This window comes from Nerophis ophidion, linkage group LG11 (genome assembly GCF_033978795.1).
Source record: "Nerophis ophidion isolate RoL-2023_Sa linkage group LG11, RoL_Noph_v1.0, whole genome shotgun sequence".
In the NCBI taxonomy this organism is placed as follows: domain Eukaryota; kingdom Metazoa; phylum Chordata; class Actinopteri; order Syngnathiformes; family Syngnathidae; genus Nerophis; species Nerophis ophidion.
Genome location: NC_084621.1, coordinates 19,850,642 through 19,873,328, shown reverse-complemented (window position 1 = coordinate 19,873,328; position 22,687 = coordinate 19,850,642). Strand labels below are relative to the sequence as shown.

At 36.1% G+C, this 22,687-nt stretch overlaps 1 protein-coding gene across 3 annotated transcripts in view; it reads right to left on the bottom strand.

The window, feature by feature from the left end:
- Nucleotides 1-22,687, bottom strand: part of LOC133561775 (glutamate receptor ionotropic, NMDA 2D) — a 189,117-nt gene that overhangs the window by 43,922 nt on the left and 122,508 nt on the right. For all 3 annotated transcript variants that reach the window (XM_061915303.1, XM_061915301.1, XM_061915304.1), the window contains 4 exons: nucleotides 15,441-15,646; nucleotides 13,598-13,766; nucleotides 7,961-8,114; nucleotides 5,678-5,803 (listed from right to left, as the gene is read on the bottom strand). In XM_061915303.1, the coding sequence (XP_061771287.1) occupies nucleotides 5,678-5,803; nucleotides 7,961-8,114; nucleotides 13,598-13,766; nucleotides 15,441-15,646 (655 nt within the window). The remainder of the gene's footprint in view (nucleotides 1-5,677; nucleotides 5,804-7,960; nucleotides 8,115-13,597; nucleotides 13,767-15,440; nucleotides 15,647-22,687) is intronic.

Genomic DNA, 22,687 nt, shown 5'->3' with positions numbered 1-22,687 from the left:
ACAAGTGTGTGTAGAAATTTGAAGTGCTCCCCCTGTGGTAAAAATAGGAAATTACAAGTGTGTGTAGGAATTCAAAGTGCTCCCCCTCTGGTCAATATATGAAATAACAAGTGTGTGTAAGAAATTGAAATGTGCCACCTTTGGTCAAAATTAATAAAAACAATTTTTTTTTATATATATATATATATATATATATATATATATATATATATATATACATAAAGACATACTGTAATAATTAATGAAGATTAAAAAACAATTACAAACAACACAATTACAAAAAATAACTAAAAGCAGTCTTTTTCTCACAATGTGTCGACTTTTTTCTTATAAAATTGGGAAAAATATTTCATTCTTTCTGCTTCTGAAAAAATATTATTTTTTTAATGCAAAATGGTGACATTTGTCATATAAAAATTCAGACTTTTGTCACAATATTGCCAATTTTTTTGTTGTTCTTGTAAAACGGTGACATTTTTTGAGTAAAATTATGACTTTTGTTATCTTTTTGCTGAGTAAAATGTAGTCCTTTTTTTTATAACAGTGCCAAATTTTAAAGTTCTCTAATAAAATTGTGACTTTTGTCGGGTAAAATTACGACTGTAAATTTACTGTTTCTACAGTAATATTGTACGACTGTTTCTGTATTATTGGAATTTTTCTGGTAAAATTATAACTTTATGTAAAATTATTACTTCTTAATGAAGAATGGTGACATTTATTACAAACAAATTCTGACTTTTATCACAATATTGCAATTTTTTTGTTGTTCTCGTAATATGACATTTTTTAATAAAAAATAATGACTTTTGTCATCGTTTTGCCGGGTAAAATTTAGATCTTTTTTTTCATACTGCCAAAATTTGAAAGTTCTCTAATAAAATTGTGACTTTTGTTGAGGAAAATTACGACTATAATTTTACTGTTTCTACAGTAATATTGTACGACTGTTTCTGTAATATTGCAATATTTTCTGGTAAAATTATAACTTTATGTAAAATTATTACTTCTTAATGAAGAATGGTGACATTTATTATAAACAAATTCTGACTTTTATCACAATATTGCAATTTTTTTGTTGTTCTTTTAAAACGGTGACATTTTTTGAGTGAAATGATGACTTTTGTCATCATTTTGCCAAGTAAAATGTAGATTTTTTACAACATTGCTACAATTTGCAAGTTCTCTTATAAGATTGTGACTTTTGTCGAGTAACATTACGACTGTAATTTCACTGTCTCTACATTAAAATTGTACGACTGTTTCTGTAATATTACAATATTTTCTGGTGAAATTAATACTTTTTAATGGGAAATTTTTACTTCTTAATGCAAAATGGTGACATTTCTTATATAAAAATTCAGACTTTTATCACAATGTTGCCAATTTTTTTGTTGTTCTCGTAAAATACTTTGTTAGTAAAATGATGACTTTTGTCATCATTTTGCAAAGTAAAATTTAGATTTATCTTTTTTAAGATTGCTAAAATTTGAAAGTTCTCTTATAAAATTGTGACTTTTGTCGACTAAAATTACGACTGTAATATTACTGTTTCTACAGTAATATTGTACGACTGTTTCTGTAGTATTGCAATATTTTCTGGTAAAATATTTTTTTTATGTAAAATTTTTACTTCTGAATGCAAAATGGTGATATGTATCACAAAAAAAACCGGACTATATTGCCAATTTTTTTGTCGTTCTTGTAACACGGTGACATTTTTTGAGTAAAATTATGACTTTTGTCATCATTTTGCCAAGTAAAATTTTATTTTTTTGTAACATTGCCAGAATTTGAAAGTCTTCTTATAAAATTATGACTTTTGTCGAGTAAAATTCTGACTGTAATTTTACTGTTTCTACAGTAATATTGTACGACTGTTTCTGTAATTATGCAATATTTTCTGATAAAATTATTACTTTTTTAATGTAAAAATTAATACTTCTTATTGCAAAATGGTGACACTTGTCATATAGAAAATCTAACTTTTATCACAATATTGCCAATTATTTTGTTGTTCTTGTAAAACGGTGACGTTTTTTTAAGTAAAATTATTACTTTTGTCATCATTTTGTAAAGTAAATTTACATTTTTTTTTCAACATTGCCAAAATTTGAAAATTCTCTTATGAAATGGTGACTTTTGTTGAGTACTGTTTCTCCCAAAATTTTGTACGACTGTTTCTGAAATATTACAACTTTTTCTGGTAAAATTATTACTTTTTTAATGTAAAATTAATACTTCTAATACAAAATGGTGACAATTATCATATTCAAATTTGGACTTTTGTCACAATATTTCAAATTTTTTTTGTTTTTCTTGTAAAGCGGTGACATTTTTTGATTAAAATTATAACTATTGTCATTATTTTGCCGAGTAAAATTTAGATGATTTTTTTTATAACTTTGCAAAGTTTGAAAGTTCTCTTATAAAATTGTGACTTTTGTCGAGGAAAATTACGACTGTAATTTTACTGTTTCTACAGTAATATTGTACGACTGTTTCTGTAATATTGCAATATTGCAATCTTTTCTAGTAAAATTATTACTTTTTTAATGTAAAATGATTACTTCCTAATGCAAACTGGTGACATTTATCATATAAAAATCTGTACTTTTATCACAATATATAGCCATTTTTTTTGTTGTTCTCATAAAACAATGACATTTTTGGAGTAAAATTATGACTTTAGTCATCATTTTGCCGAGTAAAATTTATATATATATATACATATATATATATATTTTTTACAGCATTGTCAAAATTTGAAAGTTCTCCTATAAAATTTTGACTTTTGTCGAGTAAAATTACGACTGTAATTTTACTGTTTCTACAGTAATATTGTACGACTGTTTCTATAATATTGCAATTATTTCCAGTAAAATTATTACTTTATTATGCAAAATTAATACTTTTTAATACAAAATGGTGACATTTATCAATAGAAAAATTCTGACTTTTATCACAATATTGCCGATTTTTTTTTGTTGTTCTCGTAAAACAGTGACTTTTTTTTTACTAAAATGATGACTTTTGCCACAATTTTGTCTTGTAAAGTGTAGATATTTTTTTTTTATAACATTACCAAAATTTGAAAGTTCTCTTTTAAAATGTTGACTTTTGTTTCTACAGTAATATTGTACGACCGTTTTTGTAATATTGCAACATTTTCTGGTAAAATTATTACATTGTTAAAGTAAAATTAATACATTTTAATGCAAAATGGGAACATTTGTCATATACAATTCTTACTTTTATCCCATCTTTACCAATTTTTTGTGGTTCTCGTAAAGTAGTGACATATTTTGAGTAAAATTATGACTTTTGTCATCTTTTCGCCAAGTAAAAAATCCATAACATTATTATAATATTGCCAATATGTTAGTTTTCTTATAAAATTGTGACTTTTGTCGAGTAAAATTACATCTGTAATTTTACTGTCTCGACAGTAATATTGTACGACTGTTCCTGTGGTATTGCAATGTTTTTTGGTAAAATTATTATATTTTTTATGTAAAATTATTACTTTTTAATACAAAATGGTGACTTTTATCAATATAAAAATTCCGACTTTTATCACAATATTGCCGATTTTTCTGTTGCTCTCGTAAAACAGTGACTTTTTTTAGTAAAATGATTACTTTTGCCACAATTTTGCCTTGTAAAGTGTAGATATTTTTTTTTATAACATTACCAAAATTTGAAAGTTTTCTTTTAAAATTGTGACTTTTGTTTCTAAAGTAATATTGTATGACCGTTTCTGTAATATTGCAATATTTTCTGGTAAAATTATTACATTTTTAAAGTAAAATTATTACATTTCAATGCAAAATGGCAACATTTGTCGTATACAATTTTTACATTTATCCCAATATTGCCAATTTTTTGTTGTTCTTGTAAATAGTGAGATATTTCGATTAAAATTATGACTTTTGTCATCTTTTTGCCAAGTAAAAAATCCATAATGTTATTATAATATTGCCAAAATTTTAGTTTTCTTATAAAATTGTGACTTTTGTCGAGTAAAATTACATCTGTAATTTTACTGTCTTGACAGTAATATTGTACGACTGTTTCTATGGTATTGCAATGTTTTCTGGTAAAATTATTACTTTTTTATGTAAAATTATTACTTTTTAATACAAAATGGTGACATTTATCAATATAATAATTCGGACTTTTATCACAATATTGCCGATTTTTTTGTTGTTCTCGTAAAACAGTGACTTTTTTTTAGTAAAATGATGACTTTTGCCACAATTTTGCCTTTTAAAGTGTAGATATTTTTTTTATAACATTACCAAAATTTCAAAGTTTTCTTTTAAAATTGTGACTTTTGTTTCTACAGTAATATTGTATGACCGTTTCTGTAATATTGCAATATTTTCTGGTAAAATTATTACATTTTTAAAGTAAAATGATTAAATTTCGATGCAAAATGGCAACATTTGTCATATACAATTCTTACTTTTATCCCAATATTGCCAATTTTTTGTTCTCGTAAAATAGTAACATATTTTGAGTAAAATTATGACTTTTGTCATCATTTTGCCAAGTAAAAAATCCATAATATTATTATAATATTGCCAAAATGTTAGTTTTCTTATAAAATTGTGACTTTTCTCAAGTAAAATTAAATTTGTAATTTTACTGTCTCTACAATGATATTGTACGACTGTTTCTGTGGTATTGCAAAGTTTTCTGGTAAAGTTATTACTTTTTTATGTAAAATTGTTACTTATTAATACAAAATGGTGACATTTATCGATATAATAATTCGGACTTTTATCACAATATTGCCGATTTTTTTGTTGTTCTCGTAAAACAGTGACTTTTTTTTAGTAAAATGATGACTTTTGCCACAATTTTGCCTTGTAAAGTGTAGATATTTTTTTTATAACATTACCCAAATTTGAAAGTTTTCTTTTAAAATTGTGACTTTTGTTTCTACAGTAATATTGTACGACCGTTTCTGTAATATTGCAATATTTTCTGGTAAAATTATTACATTTTTAAAGTAAAATTAACACATTTTAATGCAAAATGGCAACATTTGTCATATACAATTCTTACTTTTATCCCAATATTGCCAATTTTTTGTTCTCGTAAAATAGTAACATATTTTGAGTAAAATTATGACTTTTGTCATCATTTTGCCAAGTAAAAAATCCATAACATTATTATAATATTGCCAAAATGTTAGTTTTCTTATAAAATTGTGACTTTTCTCAAGTAAAATTACGACTCTTTTCATAAAATCGCCAAAATTTTAAGCTTTTTCTTCTAAAACTGCGACTGTTTTTGAGTAAAATTCCGACTTTCATAATGTTGCACAAATGTTCAGTTTTTCTTGTGAAATTTTGACTTGCGTTGAGTAAAATTACTACTTTTATTATAATACTGCCAAAATTCTAGGTTTTTCTTGTTAAATTTAAACTCATTCTCAAGATTTTTTTATATTTGCATAGTATGTTTACATTATTCATGGTCTAAATACACATCTTTATATTTCTAGAAAGGCCGGTCCTAAAGAGGTCAGCATTTTTCTTAGGTCCCAACAAGGTCAGAACTACATGAACGTGTATGTGTGTGTGTATGTGGGGGTGTGGTGGTGGGGCGGGTGAGGGGAGGGGGGCTGGGGGGGAGGGGAGAAAGACTGGATTAATCCGTCACTCACCCTTGCCAGTTTGTAGACTGCGGTTGTAGCCCACAGGACTGAAGAACTCAAAGATGAAGACGGTCACAGCCACGACAGTTAGGCACATGACGAACATCATCACCCACACGGCCGGACTGTAGGGCTCTTCAAGGACAGGACACAGATTGAATAAATGAACAAACTTCAGAAGAACACACTCAGGAAAATGTAAATAACATAATCAGAGCTTGTTTTCCCTATCACTCACTCACTACCGGCCCGTAGATGAGTCTTTCAAAAAGAGTTGGTTTAGATTCCGACCGATTCGGTACTTTTATTCGTTTGTCATCTCTTACCACAACGGTCCGGCAGATGCTAGACAAAGGCCGTCGATCTCCCATTCCCACCTTTCCTTACTGTTGAACCCAATCCTAGGATACTTGAACTCCTTCACCTGCGGTAGAAGCTGACTCCAAAGTTCGTCCTTCAATTCAGCCGTCCGTAATATTCCGTTTATCCGAGATCAGGTCGCGAAGCCTAGACTTCCCTGTCCCCCTGCCACTTCGTCCAGCTCTTCTCGGGGTATCCCGAGGTGTCCCCAGGCCAGCTGAGAAACATAGTCTCCCCAACGTGTCCTGGGTCTTCCTCGTGGCCTCCTACAGGTTGGATGTGCACTAAACACTTCCCCAGGGAAGCATCCCGGGGGGGCATCCTGAACAGTCATCTCTTACCAAAACCGTCTGGCAGATGCTAGACAAAGGCTGTCGAGCTCCTATTCCCACCTTTCCTTACTGTTGAACCCGATCCTAGGATACTTGAACTCCTTCATCTGCGGCAGAAGCTGACTCCAAAGTTCGTCCTTCAATTCATCCGTCCATCATATTCCGTTTATCCGAGATCAGGTCGCGAAGCCTAGACTTCCCTGTCCCCCAGCCACTTCGTCAAGCTTTTCTCGGGGTATCCCGAGGTGTCCCCAGGCCAGCCGGGAAAAATAGTCTCCCCAACGTGTCCTGGGTCTTCCTCGTGGCCTCCTACAGGTTGGATGTGCACTAAACACTTCCCCAGGGAAGCATCCCGGGGGGCATCCTGACCAGACGCTAAATCAGCGGCTTTTCTCTGAGCCCCTCTCGGATGACACCCTATCTCTAATCGTCGGCATCCTTCCGTATGGGGTGGATCCAAAAAGGGAGTCCGGGGGGTCTCATTGCGTTTGTCCCTTCCACCGACGGAGATGGCCTTACCAGGTTTACGAGCCCCATCTGCCTGAATGTGGCAGGTAGCACAAGGGTACATCTTGCCTGTGGCGGTAAAAGCCCAACCGGACTACACCCTCAATCACACACTTGACATCTGCCAGGTCTGTCCGGCACCCTCTCCCGCCATCTAATCCAACTCGTCATTAGGTGGTGATCAGTTAACAGCTCAGCCATATCTTCACCAGCGTTCACAACATCCACACGCAGACCTGTTGAGACGATTACAAAGCCGATCACTGACCTCCAGTACAAGGTGCCGTGGTGCCAGGTGCATTTAAAGACATCCTTATGTTCGAACACGGTAACTGTTGCGGACAAACGGCGGTTAGCACAGAAGTCTTGTAAAATAACGCTTCATGGAGGTTGTTCCTCGCAATGACACACCTCCTGTTCACACTCTCGTAGCCAAGATGGGCGTTCAAATCTCTCAGTGGAACTAAGGCGTCCAGTCCTTTGAGACACTCGTGATTAAGGGCTGTATGAATACTTGTTCTGCTGTCCTGATTCAACACACACCCAGACAGAGAGCGAAGGAACATAAGACTGATGGTTTGGCTTCTCCAAGTTAGGAGTCCTTCATTTTTTCTTTGGACCTAAGCTCCTCCATGTACTGCAGACCTGTTAAATGATGCTCGCTTGTAATAAATCGCCTTTTTGTGAATAAATTATTAATGGGTTATACTTGTACAGCGCTTTTTTACCTTCAAGTATACTCAAATGCGCTTTGACACTATTTCCGCATTCACCCATTCACACACCCAGATGGTGGGCGGTGCACTGCAAGGCCCTAACTACGACCCATAAGGAGCAAGGGTGACGTGTCTTGCTCAAGGACACAACGGACGTGACAAGGTTGGTAGAAGGTGGGGATGAAACCAAGAACCCTCAGGTTGCCGGCACGGCCGCTCTCCCAACCGGTGCCGTGTCGCCCCCCTGCCCCGGAGGTGGGGGACAAGGCCAAAAATTCACTTCAGGAGCACTAAGTCTTAGTCAGGAAAGAAAAAATGTGTTTTTTTGGGCAAACGCCACCGTTTTTTTGATGCCTGGCGTGGACTGAGCTACTTACCCAGGAAAGCAGATGGTGATACAGTTCCGTTGCTACGGGAGACCATGACACTGATCCCCGTTTCGACGAAAGGGACGGAGAAATCCACAACCTCCGACCTCTCCTCATTAATAGTCAGCGAGCCGATGGCCATGTCTGCCCGCTTGTACACCACCTGGAAGAAAAACGGGCAATGGGACGGGATTACGTAACGGTGTGTAAGGATCATTCTACGTTCTGAACATGTGGGGACCGGCGAAATAAGCAAACACTGTGTCTACAATATGGTACAAGAGCAGAACATGTGTCTTCTCTGCATCTCCTTAGCATACCAAATGAGCTCCAGCCCGTCTCCCCGCCCGCCACCATCTCGAAAAAAAAAAAAAAAAAAGGACCCGAACAACCTGAAAAGCGCTGCGGCGGCTGATTGTACAAGTGAAACGCTAATCTACATTAGACACGGCACATCCACTCTTCTGCGCAAATCAGCGGGAAAATGAAACCGGGCGGAATGCGAGGCGTCCTCCCGTCGACTCGGCCAAGTCTGGATTACCTGATCACAGAATGGCGGGCTTTGGAAACGCATGATCTGAAAAGCGCACCCTAGTCTGGGGAGAAAACTGCTACGAACACGGGCTTCAGTCACGAATGACAAAGCGAGTCTCGTGGACTTGGGGGGAAAAAAAGAAATAAAGGAATGTATGTTTGTTATCCTACTCTCTTGATTTTTTTTCCCTACGCTTTGAATCCTGCGGCTTATTAAACAGTGTGCCTTAATTTATGGATTCATTTTTTTGGACGGTCACAAAGCAAATAGTTTTCATTAAACACATGCAAAGACACTTAAAGTTAAAGTTCTAATAATTGTCACACACACCAGGTGTGGTGAAATTTGTGATCTGCATTTGACCCTTCACCCTTGTTCACCCCCCGGGAGGCGAGGGGAGCAGTGGGCAGCGGCTTTGCCCGTGCACGGGAATCCTTTTTGGTGATTTAACCCCCAACTCCAACCCTTGAGGAAGCTAATGCGTCCCATTTTTTTTTAGTCTTTGGTATGACTTGGCCTGGGTTTCAACTCACGACCTACCCATCTCAGGGTGGACACTCTAACCACGAGTGCCACTGAGTAGGTTAATAATGAATTCCTGCTGTTTGACGCTTTGAATTGGAAATAAAAATGTTGCTCTGTCTTCTAGCCGTCCATAGCGTTTCTACTCGTACGGATCCTTCATTCTTCGCTCCAAACAACGTTTGCAAGTTTTACTATATAACTAAACAAATTCTTACTTACTAAATCGTCCCATGTGTGATGTCTGTAGGAGTGTTTTCATGCATATGTGTAAGTGATTGTGGAGGTTGCCCTCCAGGGGGTTCTTCAGATCACCAAGCACCGACATGAGAGCCCGGATCAGGTCCGAAATGCAGTTTTATTGTTTCAATAAAGTCTCTCTGTTGCTTTTCAGCAATCGCCTTTTCGTGAGCGTCCGTGCTGGCTGCTGCTTAAATCGAGCGACCGGTGGTTTGGTAATAAAGCCCACCTGGGCCATCTACGCACCTGTCGCTGACTCCAAGGCCGGGTCCTGGCAACCATGCTTCGCTGCAGGCCCGCAGGCCACGCCCTCCTCCACAGTGCTATCATAATGTAATGATGCTGGCGTCCTTAGCATTAGCTAATATGCTAGGATGTGCTAATATGATTTGAGACAATTTCACAAATTTAACTAATGAAACTCGTCGGGTCGCTAGCTAAAAAAAAACACTTTTTCTCAGCTGTGGTCGGTGTGGTACTCGGTTGTAAGGCACTTTCCCAACACTGGTGGCAGTGATGAGAAAATTAAACAAACAGAAGAAGTCTGGAGCTAAAGTCAGAGAACGTTCTCAAGCGCAAAAATTATGACTAAAGAGGTAAAGCTGTATTTTCATTTGGACTTTGATTTTTATTTTTTAAGAAACATAGATTTTATTATTAAGTCTTATTAATTTAGTTGGAATGTGTTCCTTTTAGCCTAAATGTATTTTAATCATTTTTTTTGCAGTATATTTGATTAGTATTTATTTTGTGTAATCAGCCTGACCTAAGTCTAAGATTTGTGTAAAGTATTTGTCCACCTGCCTTGACTCACATATGAACTTGAAGTGTCACTATGATGCGGGTCCACTTTTTTGCATCTATCACAGCTTCAACTCTTCTGGGAAGGCTGTCCACAAGGTTGCGGAGTGTGTTTATTAGGAATTTTTCCACCATTCTTCCAAAAGCGCATTGGTGAGGTCACAAACTGATGTTGGTGGAGAAGGCCTGGCTCTCGGTCTCCGTTCTAATTCATCCCAAAGGGTGTTCTATCGGGTTCGGGTCAGGACTCTGTGCAGGCCAGTCAAGTTCATCCACACCAGACTCTGTCATCCATGTCTTTATGGACCTGGCTTTGTGATCTGGTGCAGATTAATGTTGGAAGAGGAACGGGCCCGCTCCAAACGGTTCCCACAAGGTTGGGAGCATGGAATGGTCCGAAAAAAATTGTGGTATCCTGGAGAATTCACAGTTCCTTTCACTGGAACTAAGTGGCCAAGCCCAACTCCTGAAAAACAACCTCACGCCATAATTCCTCCTCCTCCAAATTTCACAGTCGGCCCAATGCAGTCTGATTTTTACCATTCTCCTGGCAAGTTCCAAACCCAGACTGGTCCATCAGATTGCCAGATGGAAAAGCGTGATTCATCTCTCCAGAGAAGACGTCTCAACTGCTCTAGAGTCCAGTGGCGACGTGCTTTACACCACTGCATCCCACGCTTTGCATTGGACTTGGTGATGTATGGCTTAGATGCAGATGGCCGGCCATGGAAACCCGTACCATGAAGCTCTCTGCGTACTGCATGTGGGCTAATTGGAAGGTCACATGAAGCTCGGAGCGACTGACTGTGCAGAAATTCTTTGCACCTTGCGCTTCAGCATCCACTGACCTTTCTCTGTCAGTTTACGTGGCTTACTACATGGTGGCTGAGTTGCTGTTGTTCCCAAAATCTCCACTTTTCTTCTAATAAAGTTGACTTTGGATTATTTAGGAGGGAGGGGATTTCACGACTGGATTCGTGGCCCAGGCGGCATCCTATGACGGTTCCTGGCTTTCACAGATGTTTGTAGAAACAGTCTCCATGCATAAGTGCTTGATTTGATACACCGGGCCAGGTGATTAAAACACCTGATTCTCATTATTCGGATGGGTGGCTAAATACTTTTGGAAAAATATAGTGTCAATGATAATATTTTTACATGCCCTTGATGAGATTGTAGACTGTAAGTGGGTTCCATACAAACAATGAATACAATTAAAATTAAGAGTAAGACTTTTAATTTAGTATTAATATTAGAGTGGACCCCTCTGTATTGGAAAAGTCGGGCCCTAGGATCAAAAAAGGTAAATGCCGCTCATCAATGTCAAAAAACAAAAGTAAAATATAATGACTACATTTACTTTAGTATCTGCCAACAACCCACCTTTCTTACCTTTTGGTGCATTTTCTTTAACATTTTGTTATCATTTAGCAGTGGAAGAAACAACACAAGTTTTCACGTACAATTAATTTCCCATTTCCATTTCAAACAATATCAGCACATTTGAAATTTATTGAAAGCTTTTTATGAGGCTCAGACTTTATAAGAAGGTGTTATTGTCGTTTCCTCCTCGGGCAAAAGTGATTATGATTTTGCAGGTTCACAATCCATTTTTACCACTTTTTACTTCTTTTATTTGGTCAAGTTTAATGTCTTCTCGCCGAAAACCTCACTAAGTTGTCCAATCTCTTTGTTTATCGGAGAAGTTTAGTTTTTTTTGTTTTTTTTTCCATTAACTTTAATGAAAGACTGGATTTCTTTTGTTAAGTTTCCATATCACCTTTGGGTGTTGTACTGTACATTATTACAAATCATCATTTATAATTAATTTATCTCTGAGAAGCCATAGAACAGACTGATTGATGGTGGACTATGTCTAAAATCTAACGAATCAGATTCGACAATGAAAGCTCTTAATTCAATAAAATGACCATACCTTTAGATAGCTTCATTACCGTTTCACAGAACGCAATTCCTTTCCTATTGGAAAACTGCACCTTTGAGATTTGAGACGGTCGCGTTTTCAGTTCAAGTCAAAATTTTCCAGTTTGCACCTAAAGCTTGTTTATGGAGGGGGAAAAATAAATAAATAAATAAATATATATATATACATACATATACACAAAATAAATTGACGTACAACTACGTTTTGCCAATATTAGCTTCACCAGTTTAGTCATATTTTTTTGCGCCAAAGAAACTCTCGCTGACTTTAGCTCCCGACTTCTTCTGTTTGTTTGATCTAGTCATTACTGCCACAAGTGGTGGAAAGGTGTATTACAACTGAGCGCCGCTGCGATATTTTTGGGTGGCCCTCTAGGGGGCACTTGGGGGCGCAGAAATGGTCCTGAGGTCAAGAAACACAGTTTTAAAGTCCTACTGAAACCCACTACTACCGACCACGCAGTTTGTTAGTTTATATATCAATGATGAAATATTAACATTGCAACACATGCCAATACGGCCTTTTTAGTTTACTAAATTCCAATTTTAAATTCCGCGCTAAGTATCCTGTTGAAAACGTCGCGGAATGTAGCAGACATGTTCTTCCAGCACCGATCACGGCTAAAAATCGTCTGCTTTAATCGCATAATTCCACAGTATTTTGGACATCTATGTTGCTGAATCTTTTGCAATTTCTCCAATTAATAATGGAGACGTCAAAGAAGAAAGATGTAGGTGGGAAGCGGTGTATTGCAGCTGCCTTTAGCAACACAAATACAGCCGGTGTTTCTTTGTTTACATTCCCGAAGGTGAAGCTTTACTATGGAACAGAGCGGTCAAGCGAACATGGTTGCCGACCACATGTCAACCGGCAGGTTGCGGTGAGAAAATTGTGGTAATAAGTCGGCTCTTACCGTAGACATGAGCGGAGCTTGCGTCCTCCTGCAGCTGCGGACTCTCTTAACTACTCCCACCGGAGACACTGGCGGTCACCACACCCGTGGCCACACCCCTCCGACTTTCAGGTACCATATACTCTCACTAAAACACTAGTAACACAATAAGCAGATAAGGGGTTTTCCAGAATTATCCTAGTAAATGTGTCTAATAACATCTGAATCGCTCCCACTGCCCTCGCCTTTTCTTAATTTTTTTTTTTTTCTAGTCCTTCACTCTCACTTTTTCTCATCCACGAATCTTTCATCCTCGCTCAAATTATTGGGGAAATCGTCGCTATGTCGGTCCAAATCGCCCTCACTGCTGGTGGCCATGATTTTAAACAATGTGAGGATGTGAGGAGCTCCACAACATGTGATGTCACGCGCACATCATCTGCTACTTCCGGTACAGGCAAGGCTTTTTTATTAGCGACTAAAAGTTGGGAACTTTATCGTAGATGTTCTCTACTAAATCCTTTCAGCAAAAATATGGCAATATCGCGAAATGATCAAGTATCCCCATTTAAATAAGAAAATCTAATTTCAGTAGGCCTTTAAGTGTTGTGTTTGCCACAGAGCTTTTCCGTTCGTTATCATCCGGCGTGTAGACGGAGAATGTGGCACCAAACGAAGCAGAAGAAGACAGAAGACCGAAGCGAGACTTGCCTCTCCGATCATGCCGTTCCACACGCCGTCGATTTTCTTCCCGTGCTTCCCGTTGGTCACCAGGTAGAGGTCGTAGGTGAAGCCCACGATCTTGGCCAACCTCTTGAGGATGTCGATGCAGAATCCCTTGCAGCACTGCTTCATGGGGGCCACGCCCTCGTGGTTGGTGCTGGAAGAAGAGGGGAGAAGGTTGGAAGGACAGCTCGGATTCTGGGCGGTGTTCGGAAAATTACTTTTCAAAGGTAATTCCTCGCAGTTTCTTGTTACTTTCTCCAAAAAAGTATGTCAATTACTATCAGAATTACTCTTTGCCAAATGTAAGTAATGACTATGCAAAGTGCTAACATTACCATGCTAAAATTTTGTGCGAACATTTCGGCTATTTTTATACTTCTCAACCTAATAAAAATTAATTTTGTTACCTGGCGCCATCTAAGTATGTCAGCTGCCCTCCTTTTAGCGTGCAAACATTAGCATGCTAAAATTTGATGCTAACATTTAAGCTATTTTCATACTTTTTAACCTAATACGCATGGATTTTGTTATTTGGCGCCATTTAGTTAGTATATCAGCTTATCCCCTGTTAGCGTGCTAACATTAGCATGCTAAAATTGTATCTTAACATTGAGGTTATTTTCATACTTGTTTACCTAATACACATAGATTTTGTTACTTGCCGCCATCTAAGAAGTATGCCAGCTGCTCACCTGTTAGCGTGCTAACATTAGCATGCTAAAATTTTCTGCTAAAATATAGGCTATTTTCATACTTTTTAACTAATTCAAATGAATTTTGCGACTTGGCACCAACTAAGAAGTATGCCAGCTTCTCTCCTGTTAGTGTGCTAACATTAACATGCTAAAATTTTATCTTAACATTTAGGCTATTTTCATACTTTTTAACCTAATATGCATGGATTTTGTTACTTGGAGCCATCTAAGAAGTATGCCAGCTTCTCTCACATTAGCTTGCTAACATTAGCATGCTAAATTTTTATCTTAACATTTAGGCTATTTTCATACTTTTAAATGCACATGGATTTTGTTACTTTGCGCCATCTAAATATGTCAGCTGCCCTCCTATTAGCGTGCTAACATTATCATGCTAATATTTTATGCTAAAATTTAGGCAATTTAATACTTTTTAACCTAATACGCATGAATCTTGTTACTTGACGCCATCTAAGAAGTATTTCAGCTGCTCTCCTGTTAGTGTGCTAACATTACAATGCTAAGGTTTTATGTTAACATTCAGGCTATTTTCATACTTTTTAACCCAATACACAAGGATTTTGTTACTTGGCGCCATCCAAGAAGTATGCCAGCTGCTCTCCTGTTAGCATGCTAACATTATCATGCTAAATTTTTTTGCTAAAATATAGGCTATTTTCATACTTTTTAACCTAATACACATGCATTTTGTTACTTGGCCCCATCTAAGTATGTCAGCTGCTCTTCTGTTAGCGTGCTAACATTAGCATGCTACAATTATATGCTAACATTCAGGCTATTTTCATACATTTTAACCTAATACACATACATTTTGTTACTTGGCGCCATCTAAATATGTCAGCTGCCCTTCTGTTAGCGTGCTAACATCAGCATGCTAAAATGTTATGCTAACATTCAGGCTATTTTCATACTTTTTAACCTAATACACATGGACTTTGTTACTTGGCGCCATCTAAGAAGTATGTCAGCTCCTCTCCTGTTAGCGGACAAACATTAGCATGCTAAAATATTATGCTAACATTTAGGCTATTTTCATACTTTTCTACCGAATAAACATGGATTTTGTTATGTAGCGGAGTCTAAGACGTATGTCAGCATCAAGGACAACAAACCTGGCATTGAGTGGCCGCCTGCAAGGCACCGAGTCCCGGATGCAGGTCCCGGACGCGGGGTCGGCCAGCTCCACGATGACGAAAGGTCTTTCCTCCAGCGTGACAACACGCAGATGCTGGGCGTCATCCGGAGGTTTCAGGAAGGACCCGTAGCGGGACCAGGCGGGGTGTCGCAGCCTAAGGACGCCGTTCTCCCACCAGCCTACCTGGGGAGACAGATTCAAACACGGGTGCGATGATTGCGGATTTCCTGCAACGTTTTACCTTTGGTCGGAAGCTCACACCAAGCAGAAACCATCACTTTAAAAACTACTATGTTAAATTTAAGACTGTTAACATAAAAACATTTTTTATCTTTTACGTATTTTGTAGTAACAGACACCTTCATAACAATATGTACAATATACACACTTCAACTATATATATATATATATATATATATATATATATATATATATATATATATATATATATATATATATATATATATATATATATATATATATATATATATATATGTATAATGTAGTAACAGACACCCTGCTTGATACTTTACATTAGTTTTGGATGATACCACACATTTTTAAAGTCCTCATGTGTCCAGGGACGTATTTACATATTTTATAAACATAATATACATTTCAAAAAACAAAATGAGATGGTGTGATGCCCAAAAATATCGACATAATTATAATAGTGTAGACTAGATATGCTGTTGTACGTGGTATCATTACAGTAGATCCACCAATCGAGTTTGTTTACATTGTGACGCCGGTGCGCTACGGTGTGTAGTGAAGCACGTTTAGCTATTCCTCATCCTGCAGTGATACTGGTACTTGAAAAAAACTTACTTTATTTGTCGCCATGGAGTCGATGATTAGTGATTTAGAAGTGGCTAAAACTTCTGTGTCTTAAAGCGCCAATTCCTCAGGGTGTTTCAGTTAGCCGCTAGCTAGCTAGCCATGTCTTAAAGCAGCTCTTCCTGAGGGCGTTTCCGTTATAACTTCAACTTTATCTTTAGTTTTTAAACCAAAATGCGTCCGTTCTCCCTATTCTGTCTACACACTGTGTCTATTTGTAAGTACTCAGTGTGTGTGCGCTGCCGAACATGCTCCTTTGTTTGTAAAACCAGCAATTTCACGACGTGGGGTTACAAGGGTTGAGGGACCGGTACTTTTTAGAGGTGGTATAGTACCGAATATGATTCATTAGTATACCGTACAACCCTAGTTAGAATGCTAAAAAAAATATATATATTTTGTCTTCTTCTCTCTCATAATCATTGTGTTCGCTCACTTCCCCTTGCGCGACAATAAAAGTCAACGAGAAGGTCGGCACGGCGACAGCAGCCTCCCGGTCCAATCGCCGCCGCCAGATTGGCTCATTCCGCCGGCGAAATGAGCGCCACGACACGGCGCGCGGAACGACCGCTGAGATGAACGAGCGTCTCTCTCGGTGGCGCTCTCCGTAAAAAAATAAAAATAAATAAAATAAATAAATGAAGGTTATTATCTCCATAAAGGCGCAATTTACTGCAGCATGTCGGGTGGTGCTCACCCGACATGCAAATATGACATGTTGTTGTTATGGTAGCGCCTTCACGATTGATGTCGGCCGCCTCGTAATCCGGATTCGACGCCCTCCTCGTTCATCGCCGTGAAATAATAATCATAACAATAACAATAACAATAACAATAACAACAACAACAACGTGGATATTTAATAGAAGTGTGGAAATTGATGTCCTCTGTACCACACACACACACACACACACACACACACATCAGGCCCAGACAGGAGGAGGACAGGGTGTAAGTACACAGAACATCAGAGGGTCAAATTGTGCGAGAACATGAGAGCAGACAGTGTTGACAAACAATGTTGCAACCTTGTACACCCAAGCACCCACCCCCACACACACATCAGGCTTAGACCAGAGGAGGACAGAATGTAGGTATACAGAACATCGGAATGTGAAGTGAAGTATATTTATATAGCGCTTTTCTCTAGTGACTCAAAGCGCTTTACATAGTGAAACCCAATATCTATGTTACATTTAAACCTGTGTGGAAAGCACTGGGAGCAAGTGGGTAAAGTGTCTTGCTCAAAAACACAACGGCAGTGACTAGGATGGCGGAAGCGGGAATCGAACCTGCAACCCTCAAGTTGAATTGTGCGAGAAAATGAGAGCAGACAGTGTTGACAAACAATGTTGCAACCTTGTACACCCAAGCACCCACCAACCCACACACACACATCAGGCCTAAACCAGAGGAGGACAGAGTGTAGGTACACACAAAACATCAGAATGTTAAATTGTGCGAGAAAATGAGAGCAGACAGTGTTGACAAACAATGTTGCAACCTTTTACACCCAAGCACCAACCCACACACACACATCAGGCCTAGACCAGAGGAGGACAGGGTGTAAGTACACAGAACATCATAGGGTCAAATTGTGCGAGAAAATGAGAGCAGACAGTGTTGACAAACAATGTTGCAACCTTGTACACGCGTGCCGGCCAATTCACATAACATCTACGGCTTATTAACACACGCAAGTGAATGCAAGGCATACTTGGTCAACGGCTATAAAGGTCACACTGAGGGTGGCCGTATAAACAACTTTAACACTGTTACAAATATGCGCCACACTGTGAAGCCACACCAAACAAGAATGACAAACACATTTCGGGAGAACATCTGCACCGTAACACAACATAAACAGAACAGAACAAATACCCATAATCCCTTGCAGCACTAACTCTTCCCGAACGCTACAATATACAACCCCGCCGCCCCCTCCATCTCCCGAATTCAGAGGCCTCAAGGTTGGCAAGTATGCTGACATCACATGGACAAAGATAAGACCAGATGATACAAAAATGGAGCTGTTTGGTCACAACACCCAGCAATATGATTGGAGGAGAAAAGGTGAGGCTTTTAATCCCAGGAACACAATTCCTTAGTTCGTGATGCAATTTTAAAATTTTGTGAAACAATTTTTGAGTTGTGAAACAGTTTTTTTTTGTTTGTGAAACTATTTTTTTTTTAGTTGTTGAAACCTTTTTTTTAAAGTTTGTGAACAATTTTTGTTAGCGTGTGAAACATTTTTTGGAGAAAGGGAAATAATTTTTTTAGTTTTACGACAAAAAATGTAGTTTTTGAGAAAAAACAATTATTAGTTTGTGATGCAATTTTTTGATTTTGTGAAACGTTTTTTGAGCTGTGAAACTTTTTTTTGTTTCTGAAACAATTTATTTGAGTTATTGAACACTTTTTCGGAGTTTGTGAAACTTTTTTAGAGTTTGTGAACCATTATTTTTTGAGTTTGATAAAAAAAAAATATTTTATGACAAATTTTTGAGTTGTGAATTTTTTTTTTAGTTTCTGATTTTTTTTTTTTGCGAGTAGTTATTTAAACATTTGTTTGTTTTGTGAAACCATTTTTTTAGTTGGTGAACCATTTTGTTGTAGTCTGTGAAACATTTTTATGAGTTTGTGAAACAATTTTGAGTTTGTGTTTTGGTTTAAGAAAACAATTTTAGTTTTTGAAAAAAAATTGTTATTTCGTGATGCAATTTTTTTATTTTGTGAAACAATTTTTGAGTTGTGAAACATTTTTTTTGTTTGTGAAACTATTCATTTTAGTTATTGAAACATTTTTTTTAGTTTGTGAACAATTTTTTTAGCAAGTGAAACATTTTTTGGAGATTGTAAAATAATTTTTTTAGTTAGTGAAAAAATGTTTAGTTTAAAAAAAACAGTTATTAGTCTGTGATGCAATTTTTTCATTTTGTGAAACATTTTTTGAGTTGTGAAAAAAAATTGTTTCTGAAACAATTAATTTTAATTATTGAAAATTTTTTTTGAGTTTGTGAAACATTTTTTAAGTTTGATGCATTGTTTTTATTTTATGAAAAATTTTTGAGTTGTGAATTTTTTTTTTAGTTTCTGAATATTTTTTTAGTTAGTAGTCATTGAAACATTTGTTTGTTTTGTGAAACCATTTTTTTTAGTTGGTGAAACATTTTGTTGTAGTCTGTGAAACATTTTTATGAGTTTGTGAAACATTTTGGAGTTTGCTAAATAAATGTTTTCGTTTGCGAAAAATGGTTAGTTTGTGAAAAAAAATGTTAGTTTTTGATACAATTTTTTAAATTTGTGAAACATTTTTTCAGTCGTGAAATATTTTTTTTATTTTGTGAAACAATATATTTTCGTTATTGAAACATTTTTGGGAGTTTGTGAACATTTTTTTTAGCGTGTGAAAAAATTTTTGTTCAGTGTGTGCAACATTTTTTTGAGATTGTGAAATAATTTTTTTAGTTTGCGAAAAAATGTTTAGTTTGTGAAAAAATATTTTTTAGTTTGTGATAGATTTTTTTATTTTGTGAAACATTTTTTGAGTTGTAAAATAGTTTGTTTTGTTTACGAAACAATTTATTTTACTTATTGAAACATTTTTTTGAGATTGTGAAATAATTTTTTAGTTGCGAAAAAACGTTTAGTTTGTGAAATGTTTTTCTTTTTAGTTTGTGAAACATTTTTGAGTTGTGATACAATTTGTTTCGTTTCTGAAACAATTTATTTAAGTTATTGAAACATTTGTTTGAGTTTGAGAAACCATTTTTTGTAGGTGAAACGTTTTGTTTTAGTGTGTGAAATATTTCTTGGAGTTTGTGAAACACTTTATTTTATAGTTTGTGATACATTTTTTGTTTGTGAAACTTTTTTTGAGTTCGTGAAATATAATTTTTTTAGTTTGATATATTTTTTATTTACTGAAAAATGTTTGAGTTGTGAATTTTTTTTTTTAGTTTCTGAAATTTTTTTTGTTAGTAGTTATTGAAACATTTGTTTGTTTTGTGAAATCATTTTTTTAGTTGGTGAAACATTTTGTTGTAGTCTGTGAAACATTTTTTTCAGTTTGTGAAAAAAAAATTTAATTTTGCGAAAAATAGTTTAGTTTTTGAAAAAAAAAATTGTTAGTTTGTGATGCAAATTTTTTATTTTGTGAAACATTTTTGGAGTTCTGAAACTGTTTTTTTTTGTTAGTGTAACACTTTATTTTAGTTAGTGAAACAATTTTTGAGTTTGTGAACAATTTTTTTAGCGTGTGAAACATATTTTTTCAGTGTGAGCAAGATTTTTTTGAGATTGTGAAATACATTTTTTAGTTTGCAAAACAATGTTTAGTTTTTGAAAAAAAAAATTGTTCCGATCCAATTTTTTTATTTTGTTAAACATTTTTTGAGTTGTGAAACATTTTTTTTGGTTTCCGAAACAATTTATTTTAGTTAGTGAAACAATTTTTGAGTTTGTGAACAATTTTTTTTAGCGTGTGAAACATATTTTTTCAGTGTGAGCAAGATTTTTTTGAAATTGTGAAATACATTTTTTAGTTTGCAAAAAAATGTTTAGTTTTTGAAAAAAAAAATAGTTCTGATGCCATTTTTTTATTTTGTTAAACATTTTTTGAGTTGTGAAACATTTTTTTTGTTTTCCGAAACAATTTATTTTAGTTAGTGAAACAATTTTTGAGTTTGTGAACAATTTTTTTTAGCGTGTGAAACATATTTTTTCAGTGTGAGCAAGATTTTTTTGAGATTGTGAAATACATTTTTTAGTTGGCAAAAAAATGTTTAGTTTTTGAAAAAAAAAAATTGTTCTGATACAATTTTTTTATTTTGTTAAACATTTTTTGAGTTGTGAAACATTTTTTTTGGTTTCCGAAACAATTTATTTTAGTTAGTGAAAACATTTTTGAGTTTGTGAACAATTTTTTTTAGCGTGTGAAACATATTTTTTCAGTGTGTGCAATATTTTTTTGAGATTGTGAAATACATTTTTTAGTTTGCAAAAAAATGTTTAATTTTTGAAAAAAAAAAATTGTTCTGATACAATTTTTTTATTTTGTTAAACATTTTTTGAGTTGGGAAACATTTTTTTTTTGTTTCCGAAACAATTTATTTTAGTTATTGAAACATTTTTTTGAGTTTGTGAAAACATTTTTTAGCGTGTGAAACATTTTTTTTCAGTTTGTACAACATTTTTTCAAGTTTTTGAACCATTTCTTTGGAGTTTGTGGAGTCTTGGCAGTTTTTTACTCCATACACCTTACCTTAAAATTGTGATGTTTTGGGGGTCATCTACCAATAAATAGATTTTAATTCATTTTAATGGGCAATTGATTGTTTAATTGAGAAGTTTATTGACATCATAAAGGCAAATGATTGGCACAAAAAAGCCAAAAGCTTTGTTTCTATTGTGGCGATTTTGAGATACAGATGTCTTGAGTTACAAGCGGAGCCACGGAACAGATTAAACTCGTTAGTCGAGAAATATCAAGGTGACGGCGAGCATGGCTTCCAGTCAGCTGACGGCGGGGGCTGTTTGTGTCAAGAAATGAGGAAATCAGCATCCTTGTCAATTTGCTTCAGTATGATGGATGCATTTCCATGGCTGCAGGCTGAGGCTCTCTAAATGCATATTGTTCACATATCAACTACAAAATATATGGATTAAGATTCACCGACGCTATTGAGAGTCCATCGATTTTTGTTCCCCTTTTTTGTTTTTTTCGCTCTACTGAGCTGAAAAGGCGTGCAGCTGTCCTGCTTATTCGTGTTTCAGCAATGAAATATGGCATTGTTGTGGAATATTAAAGGCTTGGGGAAAGCGTCGCCGGGCGCGGTGAGCGTCGCCTGACAATAAAAGTGCAGCCAACAAAAAAAAAGATACGCACGGCGGAAAAAAAGTACACCAACAACAGGTTACCGAGAGTGCACACAAGTGTGTATAGCAGGTAAACAACAGGGTACCAACAGTGCATAAGAGTGTCGAACCGTGGACTTTGGGATTTGGATTGTTTTTACCGAGGCAAAGGAAAGTTGGCACGAGCAAGATGTGAGTGTAAGTACATATTTATTTCTTAACGCTATAACTAACAAAAGGCGCGCACAATGGCGGAGAACAAACGTGACTACTGTAAACAAAAACTAGCACAAAGGCATGACTAAGGACATGAGTTTGCACTGGCTCCCTGTTCATTTTAGAATTGATTTTAAAACATTGCTGTTTGTTTTTAAATCTTTACATGGACTGGCACCTCAATATATCTCGGACCTTATCCAAATTTACATCCCTGTGCGCGCTCTGAGGTCCGAAAGCCAGTTCCAGCTCGTGGTGCCCAAGACCAGACTTAAGACCAGGGGAGACAGGGCCTTCTCTGTGGTCGGCCCTAAG